Below are 24,844 nucleotides of genomic sequence, written 5' to 3'. Positions count from 1 at the left end.
GCAAACGTAATGAAATACCTTGCAGGTTTGAAATATCACGCACAATGCTTTGCCCTTCTGTCCCCCTTTCCCCAAAACTCAGTGTCTTGGTTTTTGGTTTTGACAAGCTTAAAAGAGTAGTTGTCAAGACAACTTGAATGCTATTTTACAATTATATTTCTAACATTCACAAGTGTCATAAGTGAGGTTCCTTTTATACCCATATTATATTTTTAGGGATGTTGTGTACGTTTCTTGGAGGGGCAGTTTTGTAGCCTCCTATGGTGGTATGCAGTCAAGGGACAGAATCTCAATCCTGCACCGATGTTGTAAGAGAGTGTGGACCAAGAAATCATGCTGTGCCTATGTTACGCAGAAACAATTGCAGACTAGATGAGTGCAACATTTTCACTTCTGCATGAGTTCTTGCATAAGTGAATCACAGAAATAGCTGTGAACTGCTTTGGGCTTCACACCTGGGCCCACTTCACACAACTGAAAGTGATTGAACTTTTGTGGCACTCACTTGAGTAAATCTGCTCAAGGTGAGATGGCTGATGTGCTAACATTTCTCTACGTAGTCATCTTCACATTCCTGGGTGTAGAATATAAGATAGGGTTGCATAAGTGGAGCAGACCAGTAGCTAATGAAAATAATACACAATGCATTTGTGTATTTGTCTCTGTGCAAAGTCTGGTAGGCTGCAAACTGCCTGAGAATGGAGGGGGGGATTGTGGTTTGTGTGGAACTTCCTGCATTACATTTTTGGCCCTCCTCCAGTGCAATGGTATGATGACAAACGTGAGAGGTTTCTGATTATCCTCGAGAATGCTCAATAGTACTTCTCAAACAGGTACTTTAAAGATATTTCCAGTTGGATTTCAGATTATGATGCGGATCTGCAAAGCTTTCTGTATAAATAACATTAAGGGGATGACATTTTTAATGAAGCTACATGTAAAACTGAAGATCTGTGATCAACATTGGGACCACTCTATTGATGACTACAATCTTTCCCACTTACCTGATATCTAGTACAAATCCCCCTACCCTCAGGGGGCGGGAATGGATAGGTAGTGTATAGAAGCAGCCTTTCTCAATTTTTTTTTACCAGTGAGAAACCACCGAAACTTTCTTCAGGCTTCGAAAAATCTCAGAAATGATGCAGTCATGCCAAATATGGTTGGGAAGCATAGCTGTGTACAGGGCCCTTCCCTTCCCACCCTCTCCAGCCCCATCATTGGCCATGGGACCGGGGCAACTTGGCCATATATAGTCATATCTCCCAATAAGTGTTTAACATTAAAAATATATTAAAATTCAATTAACACCTATCCATTCAGGAAACCCTGGTTGTGAAAGCCTGGTATAGAGTATGAGTACTTCTTATTCCTTTGCAAGAGAAATACCAGCATCTGTGATCAAGAACTTGTGTCTGAGGGGGAGAGATTGTTTTCTACCCTTTACGCCTGTGTCCTATTTTTTAAAAGAGGGGAGGGGGTTGACCTGATATTGTAAGCATCTTGGGTCATTTTTTACTATTTTGAACCAAGCCCCAATCCATTCCCCTGCCCTTTGCAATATTTTAAGGAAAACAATCGGTAGCAGTAGGAATGGTGGGGACTCAGCAACTGCTAATCTCTTCAGTCATAATGCCATAGCTCATAAGCGTCTTGTTAAAAAACAACAACACAAGGCTGTGTGTTGGTCTTTGTTGAGCTAACGAGCCCTTGCCTTTCATGGGCTGAGAATGTAAACCCCTTTGCACTTTAGCCTAAATCCCGTTGGGAGCCTTTCAGTGTGTAAGATCTGCTCCAGTTTTAACAGGGGAAGGACTTTGTCAGAAAAGCCTTGCGGTGTTCTTTGAATGGCCTCTTGCAAGCTTGGCCTGCAGGGGGATTCCCAACCTGCTTTTCCCTGCAATGGTTCTGAATGGTTCTGCGAACACTTCAGAGAGCGAACACGAACCTCGATCAGTTTTTACTCAGACTGAGCACAACATAGTTGCGGCGTATTTGATAACAGCAGGTATGAACTTCTTAATGGGATTTAGGACTTGGGTTGAGGCATTCTGTGTTAATAACGCGGGGGGGGGGGGAGGGCTCAAAACATCCTCTGTTTTTAATAAGATTTAAGAGAGGTACCAAAATGCAAAATATAAAGCCGTAAACTTTATCATGAATTTGTTAACTGCAGAAAAATCTTGCTTGACATTCAGAAAAATCAAAGGGATTTGTTGGGGATTGTGACACCGTATGAATGGTTGGAACTGGCTTCGGCCCACCTTCTAAAGTTGGGGTTTGTTGGATGAACAAAGATCTCAGCCAGACTCCTTAAAGATCCCTGCTCCCAGACCATTTAGGAATTTAAACACAATAACCAGGATTTTGAGGTTTCCACAATAACAGGTGTATCTCTTGGCAATCTAGTTACAATGTTATGAAGTTCCAGAACAGTCTTTAAAAGAGTGCCCTGTAAAGTGCATCGCAGTAGCTCAGTCTAAATATAACCAAAGCCTTGGGAAATGGATCAAATTATGTTCCAGTTAGAAGAGTTGAAGAAAAATTGGTTCTTATATGCTGCTTTTCTCTACTTGAAGGAGTCTCAAAGCAGCTTACAGTCTCCTTCCCTTTCCTCTCCCCACAACAGACACCCTGTGAGGGAGGTGAGGCTGAGAGAGCCCTGATATTACTGCTCGGTCACAACAGCTTTATCAGAGCCGTGGCGAGCCCAAGGTCACCCAGCTGGCTGCATGTGGGGGAGCGCAGAATCAAACCCGGCTCGCCAGATTAGAAGTCCACACTCCTAACCACTACACCAAACTGGTTACAGTTGCAGCTGCACATATACACACCCGGAGCTGGCCAAAGATGCTATGTATCACAGAAGATGTGAAATTCCATTTATTGGTGTGCTTGGGTTATAAACCACCTTTTAGCTATTAACCCTTTTCAGAACAGCCTGCCTTATTTGGTATAGAATCAGACCCTCTGTTGGATACATACTTATAATTTGAACAATTTGTAAGAAAAAAGAGAGCCAGCAATGTGAAATATAAAGCTTTCAGCTAACTTTGCTTCAATCTTTATTGCAATAGGTATGAAAGCTTCAAAGAAAGTAATGTTTCCCTATGAAAGTGTAGGGCAAGACCCTGCTTGATGTCAACGTACATCAATGATGTGTTTGGTTTCTAATTGCCCGCATATTATCATTGGCCTGTGATACCAATTTCCCAATATTAACTTATAAGGTGTGACATTTTGTTGACTTCTGCAGCTGTTATGTGAGGCTTAGTGATCAAGTAGTTAAGCCATTTGATTTTGTTCATGGAGGTTGGGAGCCCAAGAGATGTTTGGCCTCATGGCGTCCAGATCTTGCTCATCCAGGGCTCTGTTCTCAGAACATTTGCATGTTTATAATTGAAGAAGTTGAGGGAAATCTGGATCCATAAGGAAAACAAAAGGATGCTGTAGAAAATATATGCATATGAATGCTAAATCAGCCTCAGGATAAAACCAAGATTGTGAGTATATGTGGTGTAAACTTCTAATTATACATAGCTTTTTATGAAAAAAGAAAAAGAATGGTCTTTGAGAGCTCGCAGATGGGACTAGGCTTGGAAAGACCAAAGTTCAAGTTTACATGTGCCATGGAATGTAAAGGATGGCCCTAAGCCAATCATTCTGTTTCACCCCAACCTTCTTCATAGGGTGGTTGTGAAGATGAAAGGAAGGGACAGCTGAGCTGCTTAGAAGCCTGGGGGAATAGTAATGCACTAAGTTTGTACTTAAGAGTATTGGTCAATGAATTTGACCACTGTACGAGGGACATCTTCATAAATGGCATGAGACTTCAGACCAGATGGGCACAGTCTTATTTTCTAAATAAAAGTATTCTGTATTAAATGTTCCTCTGCCTTTTGCTTTCTCTTGGCAGGAGTCATAAGCCTCCTCAGCAACATTATCGTATTGGGAATCTTTGTTAAATACAGGGAACTTCGGACAGCAACCAATGCCATCATTATCAACCTGGCTTTTACTGACATTGGAGTGAGTGGGATTGGGTATCCCATGTCAGCAGCTTCAGATTTGCATGGTAGCTGGAAATTTGGCTATGTGGGCTGCCAGGTACTGGAGCTTTAGTCATCCTGGGTCAAAATGTTTTCCTGTTAAGCTGTGCCACTTAGAGGAGACTTTAAGCCGGTTAGTCACTTTCAGTTTGGGCTTCTTCATAGGACTGTGATGAAAATCAAATAAGGTAGGGGAGGGCCATATATACCCTTCTTGGGGGACTGGCAAGAGAAAAATATGAATCATGGTGGGAGGTACACATCAAACCCTTTGAATGATTGTGTAATGTGCCTATTAGCAGCATTACCTTCCTAGAAGCATGCTGTGAAATCACACTGATTAAACCTTTTGCTTCTCTCTGGAAATTGAAAGGTACAGTTAATAATGCCTGGGTCAACATTCTTCCAGAGCATAAGGAATAACACACAAGGGTTTTTCCCCCCCGGTCTGCATTTAGGTATGTTGATTTTGGCACATTTGATTGCTGCAAGGTGTACCATGGACCACATGAGTCTATAGTTTTGGGCACATCTCCATTTTTGTGCTGTGGAGCCCCATGAAGCAGCCGTGAGAAAGTATGTGCCTAAACAGAGTAATTGTCTCTCAGTAAATTAGTTCTCAGAAAGCTAGTCTTGCCACTAGATGGCTGCCTAGGGTAGCATTCTTGCTGCGGGAAACTGCAGAAAGGATCTTTGCTTCTTGCACTAACTTGTACATCCAGCGGTGAGGGTTATTAGGGGTTAAACATTGTCAAAGGCCCCGAGGTGCCAGAAAAGGGGTTAGATGGGAGCTTTTGGATAAGGGGGAGCGGGTGAATCACAAAGAAATCGGGTTTGATGAGAAGTACAGAGTAGGAGGGATACAGAGGTGAAGGGCAAAGATGGGTCTGGGACATTGGAACATTTGACATAGGATGGTAATAGAAGTACCCTGATTATTAATATAATACGGCATTTTGGCAGCTATACTCTTGATGAAATTTGCCTCCTAAGCTCAGGGATGGTAAAGGATTATAGACTAGTTGGAAATATAAACATTCTGATCTTGGAATGCACATCTGGAGACAGCAGTATTTTCTTCATAACAAAAGGTAGCAGGATTCAAAATCTTCAGAAATAATAAATACCACTGATGGCTTAAAATCATATTACTGTCTTATTAATTTTCAGATCTATGCTGCTTTAAATATCTTTTTTGGAATGGCAAGTATCGGTTTGCTTACTGTGGTAGCAGTTGATCGCTACCTGACAATCTGCAAGCCCCATATAGGTACTGTATTCTTTTTCCTTGCACAAAAATGCATTTGTTCTGTTTACAAAATCTAATAGAAATTGAGAAGAAATCATCTAAACTTCAGTCATTACTTGCTTTTGCATATCCTCTGACTTTGCATCTTGCTTATATATGACAGTCATACAAGAATTTGTCTTGTTGATTGCCTTTGTAGTTTGGGATAAATTATACAGCCCGACTCACTGCAGTTAGTGGTTGTCACCAAACAGAATGAATAGCAACATATTGGGATGGGAAGAGATAGGTAACCAGTCAGAGGTCAGATCTGAGAGATGAATGCTATACCGCAATAGCACCTTAGACTTCATTAGGGAGGAAGGAGGGCAGGCTAGGGATCAGATTTGGTGGCTAGCAACAAAATAATAAATAATGCACAATTAAAAAATGCAGTGAAACAAGGCAGCTAAATCTGCGAGAATAGTTTACCCTCTACCAAATGCTCCCTGGCACAAAACTGGAGAAATGGACCTTTGGCAGGAAAATAATATGTAATTTTGGAGATGGGAAGACATAATGTCAGAGTTGTTCACCAAAACATAGCACAGGGGTCTTCAGCTTTTCAGACCAAGGACCCGGCAGGCAGCAAGTAGTATGGGACACACTGTGCTTGTGAATACATGACAGTCGTGTAACATATTAATGTGATATCCTATGATGGGAGAAGAAGCCAGAGTTATGGTCTCATGGAAAGAACTGTGGAAAACAACGTGGAACAGGAAATGTAAGGAGGACCAAGTAGGGTTTCCAGGTCTCCCCGACCACTGGTGAGGGATTGTGAGTAGGGTAGGGTTGCTGAATCCAGGTTGGGAAGCTCCTGGAGATTTGGGGATAGAGCCCGGGGAGCATCCATTGATCTCTGTGGTCTTGAGATGATTATAATTCCAGGGGATGCCCATGTCCCATCTGGAGGCTTGCATCCCTAGGTGTTACTATAGTGAGGAAGAAGCCAGTAAGATTCAGAGAAACCCTCTCCAATCCCTCCCCCCAGATTAACCTCCATGCTGTTACCAGACCAGTACTGCTCACCTGTGCTTAAAGTGTAAAACGCCCACCCACCTATGAAAGGTCACCTATCCTGGGCAGATGGGCTCTGCTGAGAGCATGGGCAGGGGTGTGAGATGACTGGATCAGGTGGGGAGAGGCAGTGAAGGAAAGAGTTTCTGTCATGGCAGAGTTCTCTGAGCCTGCCTGTTCTAAAAAGAATTTTTCCTCCACTGAGTAACTTTAGGCTGGAGGCGGGGTTGCATTTCTCATTAATGGAAGGGGAGGTCTAATTTCTGCCCTTTCCTGCTGCAGACCTCCCTTTTGTCCCTCATGTGATTCCTCAGGATCTTCCAGCTTCCAGGAGCAGCATTGCAGTCTTATCAAGGAGTGTTACATTCCACTGAGGGAAATGTGGTCTAGATCCAGAGCCCTTTGCCTTACTGCCCTTCCGTTCCTCTCAGTCAAGGTCACACACAAGGGGTTTTTGTGGGGGCTTAGCCCCCCCCCGAAAGATTAAATGAAATAATACAAAAAGCTACTCGTTGAATCAACGAAAACCTAATTACAATGGTGCAATATAGAGAAATAATAGAAAACGTTTTAAAATCCACAAAATGGTGAGGAAGAACTAGTTAAGAAGTTTCACAAAAGTTCTTTTAAAAATCCTGCACATGGACCTGTTTTTAGTGGACATGAAAAAAGTCAAATGGGTGGACCCTGCATTCTCAACACATGTGGCTGGGCCTCCTGTTCAGCCCACTGGTGCTCAGGCCTGGAGATCTCTCAGAATTGCAGCTGATTTCTAGGCTACAGAGGTCAGTTCACCTGGAGAAAAAGGCCGCTATGAAGGTGGAATCTATATGGCATTATTCCCAAGCCCCACGTACCCTAGGCTCCTCCAGGAATTCCCCAACCCGTAGAAGGCAACTGTAGGTGGGGGGGGGGGGGGCTGAAGAACACAGGCTTAAGGGAAGACAACCATGTTGATTGCTCTGAAATTTTTTAAAGTATAAAGTTACACATGAATAAATTGTGTATTTCACAATAGGTAGAAACCTCTCGGCTCGCAACTACACCACCCTGATTCTTGCTGCCTGGATTAATGCTGTCTTTTGGGCCTCCATGCCTGTGGTGGGCTGGGCAAGCTATGCCCCTGATCCGACTGGCGCCACCTGTACTGTAAACTGGAGAAAAAATGACACGTATGTTTTGAAGTGTGGGATATTGTCTCCTGAGGACAGCCCTTCATCATTCTTGAAAAGTGCATTGTCTTGGGGAATATCACATTAGTACGGGATGGAAAGGAAGAGATGGGGAAGCAAATGCAAGAAACCTCTGCTTTCCCCTCCAAGAATGTATGGGCCGGTTTCTCAAGCAGATGCTCATGAGATTTCTCTGTCCAAAAGGAATCAGAAAATAACTTAAGTCATCCCTCTGACTTTATCTGTTTGGGAGAGAAGAAAAAGAGTTGGGTTTTATACCCTACTTTTCACTACCTGAAGGAGTCTCAAAGTGGATTACAATTGCCTTCTCTTCCTCTCCCCACAACAGACACCCTGTGAGGTAGGTGGGCTGAAAGAGTTCTGATAGAGCTGTTCTTACAAAGCTCTCTCTTCTAAGAGAACTATGACTGGCTCAAGGTCACCCAGCTGGCTGCATGTGGAGGACTGGAGAATTAAACCCACCTCTCCAGATTAGACGTCACTGCTCTTAACTACTCTACCAAGCTTACCAATAAGACAATGGGAAGGATAGCCATGAATCTATCTCATGTTGCCTCTCCCAAGGTCAAGCTGAAATCAAGTTCAATTAAAGGCCTGCATAGGTTATTTCTATTATCTGTATTCCATTTGGATCAATAATGGTAACTGGAAAGGGAATATGGATAGGGTTGCCACCTCTTGGTTGGGAAAGACCTGGAAATTTGGGGCATGGAACCAGGGAAGGACATGACTTAAGAAGGAGAGGGACCTCGGCATAATGTCATAGTCTACTCTCTAAAGCATCCACTTTCTCCAGGTGAACTGATCTTGGTCATCTGGAGTTCAATTGTAATGATGGGAGATCTCTACGTGTTACCTGGAGGTTGGTAACTCTAAAATGGGTAAGAATGCAATTTTGAAAAGGATGGAAGATAATGTTACTTGTTAGCTGTATTCCCCCTTTCTTGTAGAGGTTCAAGACAGATTCCAGAATTAGAAAATAATGCAGTAAGAACAAGGTAACATAATGTAAACAGGTGCAATAAACCAGGGGTCATCAATCCCTGGTCCGCGGCCCGGTGGCGGGCCGCAAAGGCCACGGTATCGGGCCGCCGCCAGCCACACCTGCCTTCCACCGCCGGCAGCAAGAAGGAAGGGAAGAGGCAGGCGCAGCCGCTGGCATGGCGGTGATGCAAACGCGCATGTGCGCTGTTGCCGTGCATGCGCGTTGGCGCCACCTAGTGGCGAAAACATGCACGCTCAGTTGCTGCACATGCACGTTAGCGCCACCTGGTGGCGAAAACATGCATGCGCGGCAATTGCACGTGCGCGTTTTCGCAGCACCCGGGCCGTTGGCTCTTCCCTCACTCCGGAGGCGGTCCCTGACCTGAGAAAGGTTGGGGACCGCTACAATAAACGACACCCTTATATCTTTTATTTAAAAGGCCCATTCTGTGAAATGCTAGGAGCTTTGGAGCTCTCCTGGCCTCCTCAGACTGCTTATTCTTCCATTTGGGATTCACAACAGAAAATGCTCATCTTAAGAGCAGCTGTCCATCTTACCCATATGTGGTGGCATGCCTTTAAAAGGTATTATTCTGATGGTTGCAGTGGTCACAATGCAGCTGGGCACATAATTCTGACACAAGTGTTAGAGGTCCCCTACATGGAGCCACTGGGTCACAGTTGATCCCTGGATGTGACCTCACATGGGCTGCATAATATCTGATGATTAAATGGAGCTGAATGATTGTCTGAATGAGGCCTTTTAAAAATGTTCGTTCAGTTGCACAATGTGATATTAAAAGGTCAAAATTCTGTCAGAACCTCATTCTCATTGGTTCTAAAGTTACTGTAAAGCCGGATTGGACGGCATTTTCTAGTTATTTCCATCTTGTTTCTATTTTTTAACCTTCAGATCCTTTGTTTCCTTCACAATGTCTGTAATTGCTGTAAATTTTGTCGTCCCCTTATCGGTCATGTTTTACTGCTACTACAATGTTTCACAAACTATGAAGCAGTATGCCAGAAGCAATTCTGTGGAAAGCATCGGCACAGACTGGTCTGATCAAGCTGATGTAACCAAGGTATGGCTATAATTTTGATGGTTCCTTTTTAGAGATGTGGCCCAATTATGATCTTCCTGTATGGATGCACATAGTGGGGATCTCCCTGGCCTTTCCCCTACACCCTGCCTTAATGGACTCAGCCACAAACTACTCCCAGCATTGCCAAGAAAGCAGGGAACTGGCTGCTTCCATTGACCCCCGGGGTTGGCATTCTTGCCTGGGGAAAGGGGGCAAAGCCTGAATGTCTACTCCTGCCTCAAACTGCCTCCTTTCTTCTACCCTCTCAGTCCTCCTTGGGTGTGGCAGGGGAGCATGACCTGCTGACCTAACTTCTGGCTAGGTTCCGGGGTTCCTCAAAGCCTGAAAAATATTTCAGGGGCTCCTCCATGGACAAAAGCTTGAAAAAGGCTGGTATGGAGATCTGTGGTCACCTGACTCATTTTGATCTTCCTCTGGATCTTTCTCCAATCACCCCCTCTTTCAGCTCAATGGTATTTTTGATGAGGTTTACAATCACCTGCCCACTCACAGTGACCCCAATTCCATGTCCAGATGATGCCCCCCCCCAAAAAAAACCCCAGAATCCTTGGACAGTTTTGACTGGAGGAAATTCACCTTCTGACCCCACAGTCCACACAGCAGTCACACTTACATAGCAACAAATGAACTATGTTTAAATATGAATGAAGTCTTTTAAAATATTTCCAGAAAAATTCAAGTAATAAATACATGTACATTCAAGTGTACAAAATAGTATTAATTATAAAACCATTATTTTCATGCTTAACTTTGTAACTATGATTCTATAAGCCCTCCAGGAATGTGACATTTCTGTGATATGTACCATTCCAAGCTGACTAGGTACCATGAGGGACCAGCTTGTTCCATCTTTGGTCCCAAGGTTGCTGCTGACCCTGATGCACCTTAAATAGTCCTTTTTATCTTGACCAAGCTATGTTGTTGTTGTTGTTGTTAGTTGCGAAGTCGTGTCCGACCCATCGCGACCCCATGGACAATGATCCTCCAGGCCTTCCTGTCCTCTATCATTCCCCGGAGTCCATTTAAGTTTGCACCTACTGCTTCCAGCCACCTCATTCTCTGTCGTCCCCTTCTTCTTTTGCCCTCAATTGCTCCCAGCATTAGGCTCTTCTCCAGGGAGTCCTTCCTTCTCATGAGGTGGCCAAAGTACTTGAGTTTCATCTTCATGACCAAGCTATATTCTACATCAAATATATGACTGTTTCTTGTCAACTATATCAATGAGTACAATGCAAAACAGCAAATTTTATATATGTGTTAGAAGATTTTGTCAGCCTTCTAGTCCTTTATAAAAATTCTGAAAGGCTGTTGAAGAGGATAAAATATTAAATGTAATAATGGCCTGTTTGAGCACAGGACCTGGAACTGCCGGGCCTCTTAAATGCATGGCAGAACTTAATAGTGTGACTAATCCCATTGTCTTTTTTAAGCTCAAAGGCTTAAGTGCTTCTATTTCCCAAAATTCTCAAAATACTCCATTTCTAAGTCAGCTTCACTGAAATTTACTAGTTTAAGAGCAAAAAAGGGAATTAGATATAAATGGAATGAGGAACTGATTTAATGAATACAGGTTTAAACAGAAATACTGATATCTGACAAGACAACATTTTCTCTTCTACAGATGTCTGTGGTCATGATTTTAATGTTTCTGCTGGCTTGGTCTCCATATTCTATCGTGTGCTTATGGGCATCTTTTGGAGATCCAAAGAAAATTTCCCCAGCGATGGCGATCATAGCACCACTCTTTGCCAAGTCCTCCACATTCTACAATCCCTGTATTTATGTCATTGCAAACAAAAAGTAAGTGGTCCCTTTGGCCTGGTTGGGAGTATGTGACAGCTGGTGGGAATCCTTCCCCAAAGCCAACATTTATGTGTATTCCTGGTACGTTTGCGAACTCTGGGTTGGGATATTCCTAGAGATTTGAGTAGAACCTGGGGAGGGGAGGCAGCTTAGCTGGGAGGTAATGCTGTAGAGTCTACCCTCTGACCTTGCCATTTTCTTCAGGGAAACTGATATCTATAGTCTGGTGGTCAATTGCAATTCTGAGAGGTTCCCAGGCCCCACACAGAGGTTGGCAACCCTGATTCTAGGGAGAATGATCTGGAATTGGGAATAAGCAGTGTAGTGGCCTTGTTTGCAGATGACACTAAATTAATCATTATGGTGAAAACCACGGCTGACTGTAAACAACTTCAGGAGGACCTCCACAAATTGCACGAGAACTTTAGGTAGGTGTTACTAATGGAGTTTGGACTTCCTGAGACCTTGGGTCATAATGGACAGCTTCATGAAAGTGCCAAACCACTGTGCTGCAGCAGTGAAAATAAAACAGCCAATGCTCCTGTGACAATTTTTAAGGAATTGTTTGGAGATGGTAAGAATGTACATTACATTCTTCTGAACATGTGAAGCGGCTTTATTCAGAGACACAGCATTGTCTCCTGTGATCATCAGTAGCTCTACAGCGTCTCAGGTAGAAGTCTTTCACATCACCTACTCTTGGAGATGCTGGTGACTGAGCTTAATAGCATCTGCATGTCAAGCAGATGTTCTACCACTGAGCCATGGTCCTTCCCTTAAACCTTTGAATGGATTTCTCTTGGTGAAGATCAAAAACATTTCTCCTTGTTGTTGGTTTTGAAGAGCTATCCTTACTAAGGGTTTCCCTTGTCCAACATCAAAAACATTTCTCCTTGCTGTAGGTTTCGAAGGGCCATCCTTGCTATGGTTCGATGTCAGCCTCAACCAGAGATGGCCATCACCAATGCCTTACCAATGAACATGTCTCAAAGTACTGTCGCATGAAGAAACTGCTGGAAAACACTTCCATCACCTTTACTTGCTCATATCTTTCGCATGTAGACTCCCTGAAAAGAAAAGTAGAACCTGTTTCACAGATTGCTTTGCCTCCTGTCAAATGGATGGACTTCTCAACCTGATCAGATTACTGTATGAATGTCTGTCTTATATGGAGTCAGACCACTAGTCCATCTTGCTTCGTGCTCTCACCCCACCACCTCTTCGGCATCTCTGGTGATACAGGCATCCCTCTTCCTATAAAAAGTGGGAGGTCTTGTTGGCATTGTGCCAGCTGCTACCAGCAGTAGCATAACACCAACAAAGGGATCGTTCTTCTTGACCCTTTGTGCAACTGTTTAGAATTAAGCCTTTAGGGGTCACTTCTACTAGGAATAATCCATTAGAACACCATCTTTAAGTGGCTTTAAAAAGTGTTTAGACAAATCTATGGAGGATAAGTTCATTGATGACTATTGGCCATAATGGCTAATAATGAAACCTCCATGTTCGAAGACAGTATGCCTTTGAATATCAGTTTCTGTGGGGCAGTCACTAGTGAAGCTTTGGCCTCTGCATCCTGCTTTTAAGTCTTTTTCTTGGCTACTATAAGAAACAAGATGCTGAACTAGATGGACACTTGGTCTGATTCAGCCCAGCTGCTGTCATGTTACTAGCATCTATAATAAAGCAAAATCTATATTGGTTAGCGCTATTGTTTTACTTTTGTGTCCTCCTTGTAAAAAGGTAAAGGTAAAGGTATCCCCTGTGCAAGCACCGAGTCATGTCTGACCCTTGGGGTGACGCCCTCTAGCGTTTTCTTGGCAGACTCAATACGGGGTGGTTTGCCAGTGCCTTCCCCAGTCATTACCATTTTACCCCCCAGCAAGCTGGGTACTCATTTTACCGACCTCGGAAGGATGGAAGGCTGAGTCCTCCTTGTAGTTATTAATATATAATGGAGTTTGTATCTCTTAGATGCAAGGAATTATGATCCAGGTAGGGAAGAAAAAAATATTGACGTAAGCATGTAAGCTGCACTATGGTAACATAATTTACATTTTTTGATTGCTTTGAATATTCATGTCTCCTTTCTCCAAAGGCGACCAAATTAACAGCATTGATTATTCCGTCTGTTACGAGGTCTTGTTGGTTTCACTGTTACTAACACACTGGTCTTCAATGAAAACAATGCTCAGCAGTTATGTAATTAAATAGCTGGTAGGTAATCTGTCCTCCAAAGCATATGTCTGGTTGTTTTGAAAGAAGAGGTAAGGATGGTCTGTTTAAGATTTCCAACCAATCAAAGGCAGTTTTTCAAGACTATGGTGCTCAGTTGCTTAATGGTGCCATCTGTTGCTAATTTTTGGTGCACTTCATTAAATGCTTATCTCTCCTATTTCATGTGCTAGCATCTGCATATTCATAATGCTAGTTTTGGTCAGCCATTATTTTGAAATAAATAAAAGTGTTTTTTTTTTAATCATGCATGTAAAAATCCTGCAGGTATTTCTATATCCAGGCTGCTGATCTTGGGTTTCTGCAGCTAAATATATGTGGTTTAGCATTTTATAGTTATTCAGCCTACAACCTGTAGAAGAGATGCTCCAAAGATAAAAGGGTTCTGCTTTCACCATCTTACCTGTTGCACACCACACTTGTAAAATACTTTTTCTTTTGGTACTTTGCTGTTTCAAAAATATAAAGGTACAATATTCCCCCTTGGACCGAGTATAGAAGAAACTATGTCAACTGAACCGATGCAGCATACATTCGAAGGTTAAGTAACTGTAGGGCTTGGCTAATCTGGTCTAATCTTCTCTTGCTGAATGGCTGTCTACATTCACCATCATAACCCGCAGTGAGGGTGTTTAGGAACGAAAGATTTCAGAATTTTGGGAATATCCACTGTGCTGGAAGGAAGTCATGTATCTGATTGCTGCTGTCTGCATCATGATGAGTTTTTGGGAAGAAGTGGATAGTTTCTGTCCCTCTCAATGCACTTGCATCTACCACGGCAGAAGTGACGGCACTGGGACAAGGTAGGTTGTTTTTCATGGCAAATGTTAGGGCACTGTCTAACTGATAAGAGTGGAAGAGCAAACTCTGACACTTCATTTGGTTAGCAAATGATTACAATACTGCACTGATTTACCAGGGGAAGCATTTGTATTTTTGCCTTAGCCTTCTTGTGCATGGCATGCATGGACCAGGGTAGGTTGCCATGAAATCTTAATTTACAGTATACACAGTTAGGTGTTTGAAATGACAGGGAGAAGAAATGTGCCTGCAATTGTAGCTGTTGTACGGCATGCGGGCGGTGGATGGGATGGACACTGATGGCCCTCAGCACCTCTTGGCACAGCTCTGGGCAAAAAATAAATGAAAATGATGCCAAAGGAATCCCACTATCTAGCCAATTTTGACACTTTTTCCTGGCTAAATCATCAGTAGGGAAACTTCGCTTGGCAATGGAAACATTTAATACATTCTGAACTCTGTGAAAGTAGTTGTGTGCACGAACTTTGCTGTTTTCCCCTTGGAAACGCATAACTGGCAGGAGGAAGCCTGACATAGCACTAAGTCCCCCGCTGTCAACAAATGAATGGGCCGTTTTTTTTTCAGTTTCTAGGTCAGAGCCAGTTTTTCTAAATTGCTGCCAGGCAAACTGGGAGGTGGGTTTTTTTTGTCCAAACAAGAGTTAGCTGAAGTTGCGATATGGACAGTATGCAGAAACCTGTTTCAGCTTGTGGATTTTCCCGCACCACAGTCAGGCCAAGGACTTCAGATCTTGAAGCAGTTGCATCAAAATGTTGCTGTCATCATTTTTTTATTGCACATTTTACGCTCAGTTGATTGTACCCAGTTTGTGATTGAAAGCATGGCTGGGAGCGGTTGAGGTATAAAACCCCCAAACAGGTTTTCCCACTGTCAAAAAGAGTGCTTTAAAATTGACAATTCGACTCTTGAAGTAAAACTTCCCAGCTTCCGGGAAAATAATGAGAACATTGTCATTTCTAGAGCATGTGAAAACTGTCGCTCTATGGCTTGGCAACATTTCCCCTTTCCCACCCTGTCCAGCTCTAAAACATTATGAAAATTTCGTTATTGCATACTGGGTCTCATCTTTCCAAATGCACTGGCTGGAAAGAGCAAAATATGCATTCCATTCAAAACAGAAGTCTGGCAATCTCCCCTTCATAAAATGTTTGCAAATTCATATGCTGTTGCTCCTCCGGTACATTTTTATAGCATGCATTCACACGGCCATCGTTTTTATAGTGGCTCTTGAGTTTGCCCAGAATGACTGTTAAGGTTTTGTTTTCACCATTTCTTTAAATAATCCGACGGTGACCTCATTAGGATTTCTCTGGAGCAAGTCGGTTGAGGCTCGTGGAATTAGTCGTTGTACCCTGAACCCGCCGTGCATGCAGCTTCCACTGGAAGCCACAATAGCCTCCTAACCTTACAGCCCTGTGTGGAGGCGGACCGCATAATCCTCAACAATATGCTGAGAAGATAAAATTTAATGCCTAGCTCTTGTTTGAATGTGTGCTTTAATGCCCTGACAATAACAGATGTCCTGAGAGTGTGGCATGCCCACAGAAACATTTGTATGAAAACTGGATTTAACTGAGCTGTCTGCTGCCTGTACTCTTAAATTCCATGCTGGAATAGCAATCTCAGAACAGAGTAGCAAAGGAAAGGAACAAGCAGATATGAATACTGTGAGTTGTGTAGATGGACTTGTCCAATTATATGTTTTCTATTCTGCATTTCCTCTAGGAATTTTGGAATGACACATGTATTTCCTTTTGTTCAACCTAAATATACTGCCCACTGACTTAGTTGGGTGCTCCCAAATTCTAGTACTTTCTCCATCCCATGCATACTTTTATAAACCTATGCCACGTTTCCGCTCTTCTGTCTTTTTTCTAAACTAAGAACTCCCAGATTCTTCAGCATGACCTCATAGGAAAGGTGCTACAGCCCCTAATCTTCCTGGTCGCCCTCCTCTGCGCATTTTCCCTCACCGCAGTCAGGCCAAGGACTGTTAGTGCCTTGATCCAAGTGCAAGTCATGAACAAGCATGGGAGGGAACCACAATGGGCCACAAAACACTGTTTGCTGATCATAATAGTTGCCACTGCTGAAGAGAGAAGCCAGTTTTAAAGACTTTAAGGTCCTGTATCACAAACTGTAAACAGCTGTACAACAACTGTATATGTAGCTTTGGTAGATTGATCTGGTTCCTCAGCCACAGAGTGACTTTGCCTACTTAAGGGACAGTGCTAGCTTTGGAATTAGGATTGATGCGGTGGGCAAAATCAACAGATTAACAGTTCTCTTGTTTGTTATTAGGTCTGTTCTGTGTAATGATCCTGATATGTTTGAGATCCCTGTAAATGTTCCCGTGGACACCGTAAAACTACGGATAGAAAAGACAGTGATACGTAAGATTCCAACAGAAGCCTTTTACTACCTGGTGGATCTTAAATACTTGTGGCTCACCTACAACAGTGTGGCCAGCATTGATACCAGCAGTTTTTATAATTTAAAGCTGTTGCACGAGTTGCGTCTTGATGGGAATTTGCTGTCAAGTTTCCCTTGGGAATCTTTGGCTGAAATGCCCAATTTACGAACCCTTGATTTGCACAACAATAAAGTGACCAGCATTCCAGCTGAGGCTGGAAAATATCTGAGAAACCTCACTTACCTAGATGTATCCAGCAACAAATTAACCACCCTGCCATCAGACCTCATGGATATTTGGCCTCCTTTTTCTGAAGCAGCATCACTCAGATATATTGACTCAACAACCCAGAGGGTCATCTTAGGTAAGCCTGTGACTGCTTTGCGTTTCTTCCTTTGAATTTTGTCAGCTGATGAATCCCCAGGGGAATCCCTGGCCTATGGGATGATACAATTGGCCATTTCTTCCTCAGTTGAAAAAAAGTACTGTCCATACTTTTACTATGGTTGCTTAGTTTTATTTTTATGGTTGAGAAACCCCTGAAACATTCTTTAGGCTTTGAGAAACCCTAGAAGTGGTGGATCGTGAAGAATATGGCTGGGAAGCAGCTGGGTACATACTCACCCAGGGCCCCTCCCCCCCATTCAGACCCATCACTGGCCATTTTGGGAGGGTGTGGGTGGCTCAGTGTGAGCATATATGATATAGGTAAAGGTATCCCTTGTGCAAGCACCGAGTCATGTCTGACCCTTGGGGTGACGCCCTCTAGCATTTTCTTGGCAGAGTCAATACAGGGTAGTTTGCCATTCCCTTCCCCAGCCATTATCGTTTTACCCCCCAGCAAGCTGGGTACTCATTTTACCAACCCCAGAAGGATGGAAGGCTGAGTCAACCTTGAGCTGGCTGCTGGGATCGAACTCCCAGCCTCATGGTCAGAGGCTGGGAGCCTCAGGGAGCCTCTTGTGGCTCAGGGTGGTAAGGCAGCCAACATGTTGTCTGAAGCTCTGACCATGAGGCTGGGAGTTCGATCCCAGCAGCCAGCTCAAGGTTGACTCAGCCTTCCATCCTTCCGGGGTTGGTAAAATGAGTACCCAGCTTCTCATTCACTTAGTTTGCTTATTTTGGATTCCTTGAGTTAAACTCAACAAATAAAAATTTCCTCATCACTGATGTTAATACAGAATCAATACTAAGTGCGATCCTTGTACATTTATGGGGCTTTGCATTCACCTTTAGAAATGGTCTTTCCTAGAAAGTTCATTCATTTCTACTTCTCAACTAAAGATCAACAGTAGGGACATAGCCCATTTCCCATGCAGCGTTTCACATCCGAAAGAACCCAGTCATTCCCTTAATTGGAAAAAGCAGGAATTCATGACTAGAGTAGCTTTCCTTATTTATTGCTTTTCTCACTGAGACTCCAGGCAGGTTACAGAATAAAAGCAATGTACTTATACAGCAAGAGATGTCCAAAGAACAATGCAATAACCAGGGGTGGAGAAACTGTGGCTCTCCAGATGTCCATGGACTACATGTTGTTGGCAGGGGCTCATGGGAATTGTAGTCCATGGACATCTGGAGAGCCACAGTTTGGCCACCCCTTCAATAAACAGTGAGGTTGGTGGAATTAAAATGTGCCGAATAATACCTAGAATATCAGTTGCAGTTTTTGTAATCCTATTGCATTAGAATGGCAACCTCCTGAACTCTTTCATTCTGCTCAAATTCTAATTTCCTCTTAAAAATCGCCTTCCCAAGCGCTACTCTTTTGCACATTGCTATGGGTGGCAGGGGTGTGGGAGCCTTCCCTGACCTTGTTAAGTATGGTGGGATCCACCAGTGATAATGTGTGAGAATGGGCAGCGGCCAGTCATGCCCATAGGCAGGTTGGCAGCTTCAGATGGCAGTGCTCAGGTGAGTGTAGACATTACAGGTGTATTTTGCCTTTATCTTCTGATGTAATTCCTGCCTGTGTCAAGTGGATATGCTTAAGATGGATACATGTTGGAAGAAAAGTTATTTTTAGACTCTCCAGTCCAAGCTCCTCAGAATGTTACTAGGTCAGAAGAGAGCATGAGGATGATTAGTAGCAGGCTGCTAACAAAGATCAAAGTCAGATAGACCCACAGTGCATAGAAAATGTAGAATAAAACAGCCCAGTAAAATTACTTCAAATAAGACATAATAAGGATAAACCTTATTCCAAACAACATTGTTGTCAAACAGTTTCAGAATAATAACCAGCAATGGCTAAAGAACACATCAATAAAAGTTATAAATAACTATGATTGAAAAAGCCACTGGGTAGAGCTTGTTTTAGGGCTAAATGCCTTCTTCAAAGAATCATTTATTGAAACCAAAACAGGACAGAGCTCACACTGGCTGCCAAGGCTCAAAACTGGCTCGCAGATGGAGCAAGGTGACCAAATTTAGTGTGCCAATATCAGAACTGCTTTCTTGCGCCTTTCCCAATCATAATTATTTATGACATTATAATTTTGCCATGCACAGTTCCTGCTGGGCTGCTAACAAATGTCAGCAGCATACTCTTTGGCCCTAAAGATTCCGGTAGGAAACCAATTACTGGGCAATTGTTTGCTTCCCCTATCCCAATTATTTCTGACAAGTTGGATCCCAAAAGGTGAAAATATTCTGCTACTGTACTCTAACTGCATATTGGAAGTGTTGGCAAGTCTACAAGTGTGCTATTTTTCTGTTGAAGGTTTGCAGGACAATCCGTGGTACTGTGACTGTCGGATTTCAAAGCTCATTGAGTTTTCCAAAATTATGGATGCCACCGTTGTGCTTTTGGATCCTCTGGTGGCTTGTAATGGACCTGAGAGCCTGGCTGGGATCTTGTTTCAAAGAGCAGAACTGGAACAATGTTTGAAACCATCCGTAATGACTTCAGCCACAACAATCACCTCAACGCTGGGAAGCAACGTCCTGCTACGCTGTGATGCCACAGGATATCCCACTCCTCAGCTTACCTGGGTTAGATCAGACAACGCGCCGGTAAACTACACAGGTATTTAACCGTTCTTAAGGAAAAACTGGGGGTGGATAGAAGTGGTTCAGCTTCATGTATAGAGAAGAGCTGTTGAATAATCAGACCAGCATTGGTAAATCCGAAAGGCCATATCCTCTTAGAATCATATAGTCATAGAGTTGGAAGGGACCTCCAGGGCCATCTAGTCCAGCCCCCTGCACAATGCAGGAACTCACAACTACCTTCCTACCACAGTGACCCCAATTGCATGCCCAAGTGATTCCCCCCCTCTCAAAAAAATCTCCAGAATCTAGCCTGGCCTGGAGGGAATTCATCTATCATTCCTCAGTGGCAATTAGCAATTCCCTGGGTCTGTGAGGAAGGGCCACAAGAGACAAACACTGGTACACCCCTTCCTGCCCACCCACTCATAATAAAATCAGCATTTCTGTCAGATGACTATCTAACTTCTGCTTAAAAACGTCCAAAGAAGGAGAACTCACCACCTCCCAAGGATGCCTGTTCCACTGAGGAACCGCTCTGTCAGGAACTTCTGGATGTTTAGCTGAAAACTCTTTTGAATTAATTTCAACCCTTTGGTTCTGGTCTGACCCTCTGGGGCAACAGAAAACAACTCTGCTCCATCTTCTCTATGACAGCCCTTCAAGCCCTTCTTGCCAGAGATGTTCCAAGTTTAGTCCAAATTTTATATAAACAGATTTATTGCTCTATTCTTCCACCATACAACATAGTTAATTGAATATCCTCTCCCTTTTAAATCAATCGAATGGATTAATTAACTAAATGTTACAATTCTCTTTATTCTAAAGAGTGTCATAACAAAAAAAACATCATCCAAGCAAGTGCACCTCCATACAGATTTGATTTATTTTGCAGATAGTTATTTTGGTGGCAGCTGTCACTGCAATGTTATTATTCCGTCTTTCACTCCTCTTTCCCAAAGTATGTTTATAAACGACTCCTTTTGTCTCCTGTACTTTGGGTTCCTTTATGGATGTAAGTTTTCTTCATGGCCAGTTTGTGGTGGGAAAATGGGGGTGCCAATCCCTGCAAATGGGCAGAGTTCCAACAAAGAACATATAAAGCTTTATGTGTGTGTTCTTTCTTTGCAAGCCCAGCAGCAGTGAGGCTGATTTTGGGGGAAACTGATTTCTTGCCCACGGTGAGGTGAGTCTGGTAGTTGTGTCAGGGAGCTTTGCTGATTTCTGGCAGACTGTGAGTTTTGCCCTGTATTAATTCTGCCCTATTCTCATGATTTTTCGCCTCTTTACTTACTATAACATTTGCTTAATAAACCAAGTCTTGTTCACTTTGCTGGTTTCTTCATGCCTCAAATTTGGCCATGCATCAGGACAAACCCTGACTAAAAAGGAGGCTGCTTGGGAACAGGAAGAGCTCTCTGAACCCTCTCTATTAAAGCTTAGAAATAGAGTAAGGACAGATAGTAAAAGCCCTTACCTTGTTGCAGGCCTGAAGGGAGTAGAGGGCAAAGAGGATGTATGTGAGGAGGTATAGACGTGTGGAAGGGATGTCCTGCCTGCAGCAGCTCACATGGCCCCACATCATTGTTCTACACATTTTACTTTGTCTCTACCAAATGGAGAGTTGGATGCCAAAGTCATAGTTGACTTTGGGTGCCCAAAATCCTTGGGTCAACCTTGCCTAAGAAAACAATGCTTCCTGTCTGATATATTTGTTCAGAGTGCAACACACATGGTTGCTTCTTTGTGTTCAGTTTTTCATTCTGTCATGCATGTCTTTCTTCTCCAGTTATTCAAGAAAGTCCAGGAGAGGGTGTTCGTTGGTCCATTATTAGTCTGACAGCCATTTCCTACAGGGATGCTGGTGACTACAGGTGTAAGGCCAAAAATTTGGCTGGACAGTCGGAAGCTTCTGTTACTGTCACTGTTGTCGGTGTTGTCACTACAACACTGATTCCACAAAAGTATGGGAAGAAGACCGAGACAGAGATTCAAGACACAACACAGGAAGATATCCAAGTAGAATCCTTCAACACAACCACTTTTTGTTCTACAACATCGACGCTTCCTGCAGGGACCACAGCAATGGTTACAACTGAAGGCTTTACCACAGAAAGCACCACTGACCAAAAAATGCCCAAATCTATCCCTGAGGGAAGAAAGAATTCCAAGGCAACTGGAATCAATGGAAACAACAAGCAGGCAGGCGATGTTGATAAGAAAGATGATGGTGCCGTAACAGCCGCTGAGCAAACGATTGCAGTAAAAAACCTAAGAGTGATCCCTGAAACTGATGAAAGAGTAACCTTAATGTGGAAAACGGTCAATGCCACGAGCAGCTCTGCTTTGACTGTATTATACTCCAAATACGGGGAGAAAGACATGCTGCCACTGAGCATCGATCCCAGCAAAAACAAAATCACCATAGATGGCTTGGAGCCCAGTATACAATATATGGCCTGTGTCTGCCCCAAAGGAATTCCACCCACAAAAGACCAATGCATCATTTTCTCCACTAATGGAACTGGCCTTGAAGATGAATCGCAGGTTTCCATTTTGCTGGTGGCTGGTGGTGTGGCCTGTGTGATTATTTTACCATTGATATTTTTCTTACTATATAAAGTCTTAAAGCTTCACAGGAAGCCAAAAACCACCAGGGAAGCTGACCTTGCTAAAGAGACATATGTCAAATTTGAAACCCTTTCCCTTAAACCGCGGTCTGTGGGGGCAGGTGGGGAGCTTTGGGCTCGCAGGAACACTGGGGAATCAGAAAGGCTCCTTCTTTGCTCTCGGGCAAGTATGGACTCTCAGATGACCTTCAAAAGTGAAGGTTCAAGGTCTGAGTACTTCTGCTGACTCTGGATATTCAGTGAACACTCTGAAGGTCCCTGTGGGGGGAAATGTAACTTCAGTTGTGTATGACACAGGACCAGTGTCAGTTGCAGGGGAAACATAAATACTCTTTTGGTGGGACATGGCAAAAGAGAAGAAAAAGATGCCTCTTTCAAAAATGAACATTTTGTGACACTTTGTGATTTCAAAAGAAGTCTGCCTGATTTATATTGTAATGTCTTTTTATTAATTTGCTTTTTTTAAAAAAAAAATTGTGAACTAAATGTACCTTGTACCCGTCCACTACTTCATGTTTCTTTGTATTTTTTAAAATGTAATTAACTTTAGGTAACTTTAGGTAAGGTAGATCTTAACATCCAGTTTTTGTTAAGATTGCTAGACTGCTGTTCTTGAATATATTAAATCACAAATACAGCAATCCTGCATAGTATATTAAAATCCATCATCCCCTCCAATTGCATAGTATATTAAAATCCATTATAACAGATGCAGTTTCATTCATTAATTTTGTTTTGAATGGCGATGTCACATGTTTCATGACTCTTATGATATGTAGTTAACCGAGTCTCAACGTTCTTACCTTAAATTCTTGGATTTTTCAATTGTTTGTGGAAAATGAAATATAAGCAGTGAATTTGGAAGCGGCTTTATTTGCAGCATGGCTTTAAGATAAGCATAGGCTTTAAGAGGTTTTTTTTTTTTTTAACAAATGAGTGTCATTGTGTAGATGTACAAGGCAGCCAAAGCAGGTTTTGCCTTCCACACAATGTTTAGAAATCCAGGATAGAAAAAAGTATATGTAAGAAGAGGGCATGCCTGATCTAAGCCCAGAGTCAATATACAACTTTGGAGTCATCTTAGATAATATTTACACAGATTAAGTTTTTACACGGGATCTAGTCTTTCCTTTTGTTTAGTGCTGTTGAAGGTTTACATGGCTGAGCTGACAACTTTACAGTTCAAAACGATACAACATTGAAATTGTTCTGCTCAGCCATTCTAGAATAGATCACAGCTCTGCAGCCCTGAACGTCCAGTCATAAACTGATGCTTAGTATTGAGTAAATTTCAGCTTTCATAGCTTACATAGGAACCTATTGTTTAAAAAAAGCAATACATCCAGTGAACAAGTGAGCTTGACATAGATAAGATTGCTTGCCTGATGAATGAGAACAATCAAGAACCAGTGCAATATCTACGCTTCCTTTGCTGGCTTCATAAGGTGGGACAGAGGCTAGCATCCTTAACAGTGCCTTCCAGGGCCCATTAGTCCCAACTTTATCCGTTCGGTTATAACACCCGACCTAATTTTATTTTTCTAATATAACTGGCTGGGATTCACCACTTCTGTAAACGAAGCAAGTCCCCAGAAGTTATTTTTGCTGTCTCCCCTTCATCCAGCATACCAGCACTTGAAATGGCACAGCTGAAAATCAATGGGATTCTCCTGACCAATATTAGGCAAGAAGAGGGATACAGAATATATCTTCATCCCTGGAGTGAAGCTTGATTCTGCTTGTGCAAGAATGAAATCCCATGATTTTGGAAGATTTCCCTCATGCTGCAGCCCTCAGTTCCACATGGGCATACCATTCTGTAGAGCCGTTCTCTCTCCAGCTTTTTAGAGAGCTGCTGTTGGAAGAAAAAGCCAGTAAATACAGTTTATAGAAGCATTAGACCCAACAAGACCCATAATCAGGTCTAGGACCTGATTATGTGTGCAGTGAGTATGAGTAATGCATGTGCAATGATTGAGTAATACATTCTGCATCTTATGTGTTTATACCTTAGGAGGAGCATAAAACCTCTGAAGAAAGTAGCATGCACTTGAATGTTACTGACATAGGGCATGCCACTGGATGTGGCACTAAGCTGACTGAAGTCCTATAAAGGCTTACTGGCTCAAGAATTGGCACAGAATATTTTCTTGGGTTGTAGCAGTAGACATGAATATAATACTTTGGTTAGGTTAAATAATGGGTAAAGGCATTATTAAGGCTATTTCTGCATGAGGAAAATGTTCCTGGACGGCCTTGGCATATTGGCGGCATATATAGCCCCCTCCACATGATGTCACTAACATCCTGAGG

The 24,844-nt window shown here is 42.8% G+C and overlaps 2 protein-coding genes across 2 annotated transcripts; both read left to right on the top strand.

Moving 5' to 3' along the window:
- The first annotated feature begins 216 nt into the window (after nt 1-216).
- On the top strand, nt 217-13,168 carry RRH (retinal pigment epithelium-derived rhodopsin homolog). The gene is made up of 7 exons (XM_077300622.1): nt 217-2,008; nt 3,917-4,107; nt 5,220-5,319; nt 7,376-7,529; nt 9,448-9,616; nt 11,259-11,437; nt 12,343-13,168. The coding sequence occupies exons 1-7, from the start codon at nt 1,903-1,905 to the stop codon at nt 12,443-12,445; spliced, it is 1,002 nt and encodes a 333-aa protein (XP_077156737.1). The 5' UTR covers nt 217-1,902; the 3' UTR covers nt 12,446-13,168.
- A 39-nt stretch (nt 13,169-13,207) lies between these two features.
- On the top strand, nt 13,208-22,910 carry LRIT3 (leucine rich repeat, Ig-like and transmembrane domains 3). The gene is made up of 4 exons (XM_077300620.1): nt 13,208-14,478; nt 16,799-17,274; nt 19,633-19,938; nt 21,691-22,910. Exons 1-4 carry the CDS (start codon nt 14,363-14,365, stop codon nt 22,755-22,757), a joined length of 1,965 nt encoding a protein of 654 aa, XP_077156735.1. The 5' UTR covers nt 13,208-14,362; the 3' UTR covers nt 22,758-22,910.
- The last annotated feature ends 1,934 nt before the right edge of the window (nt 22,911-24,844 follow it).

Source organism: Paroedura picta, chromosome 10 (genome assembly GCF_049243985.1).
Source record: "Paroedura picta isolate Pp20150507F chromosome 10, Ppicta_v3.0, whole genome shotgun sequence".
Classification (NCBI taxonomy): Eukaryota; Metazoa; Chordata; class Lepidosauria; order Squamata; family Gekkonidae; genus Paroedura; species Paroedura picta.
This window is presented reverse-complemented; position numbering and strand designations above follow the sequence as displayed.

Coding starts and splice junctions, on each gene's coding strand:
- LRIT3 (XM_077300620.1), top strand. CDS start 14,363: ATGTATCTGATTGCTGCTGTCTGCATCATGATGAGTTTTTGGGAAGAA. Junction 14,479..16,798: donor AGTGACGGCACTGGGACAAG/GTAGGTTGTTTT, acceptor GTTTGTTATTAG/GTCTGTTCTGTGTAATGATC. Junction 17,275..19,632: donor AACCCAGAGGGTCATCTTAG/GTAAGCCTGTGA, acceptor TTTCTGTTGAAG/GTTTGCAGGACAATCCGTGG.
- RRH (XM_077300622.1), top strand. CDS start 1,903: ATGGTTCTGAATGGTTCTGCGAACACTTCAGAGAGCGAACACGAACCT. Junction 9,617..11,258: donor ATCAAGCTGATGTAACCAAG/GTATGGCTATAA, acceptor TCTCTTCTACAG/ATGTCTGTGGTCATGATTTT. Junction 11,438..12,342: donor TATGTCATTGCAAACAAAAA/GTAAGTGGTCCC, acceptor TCCTTGCTGTAG/GTTTCGAAGGGCCATCCTTG.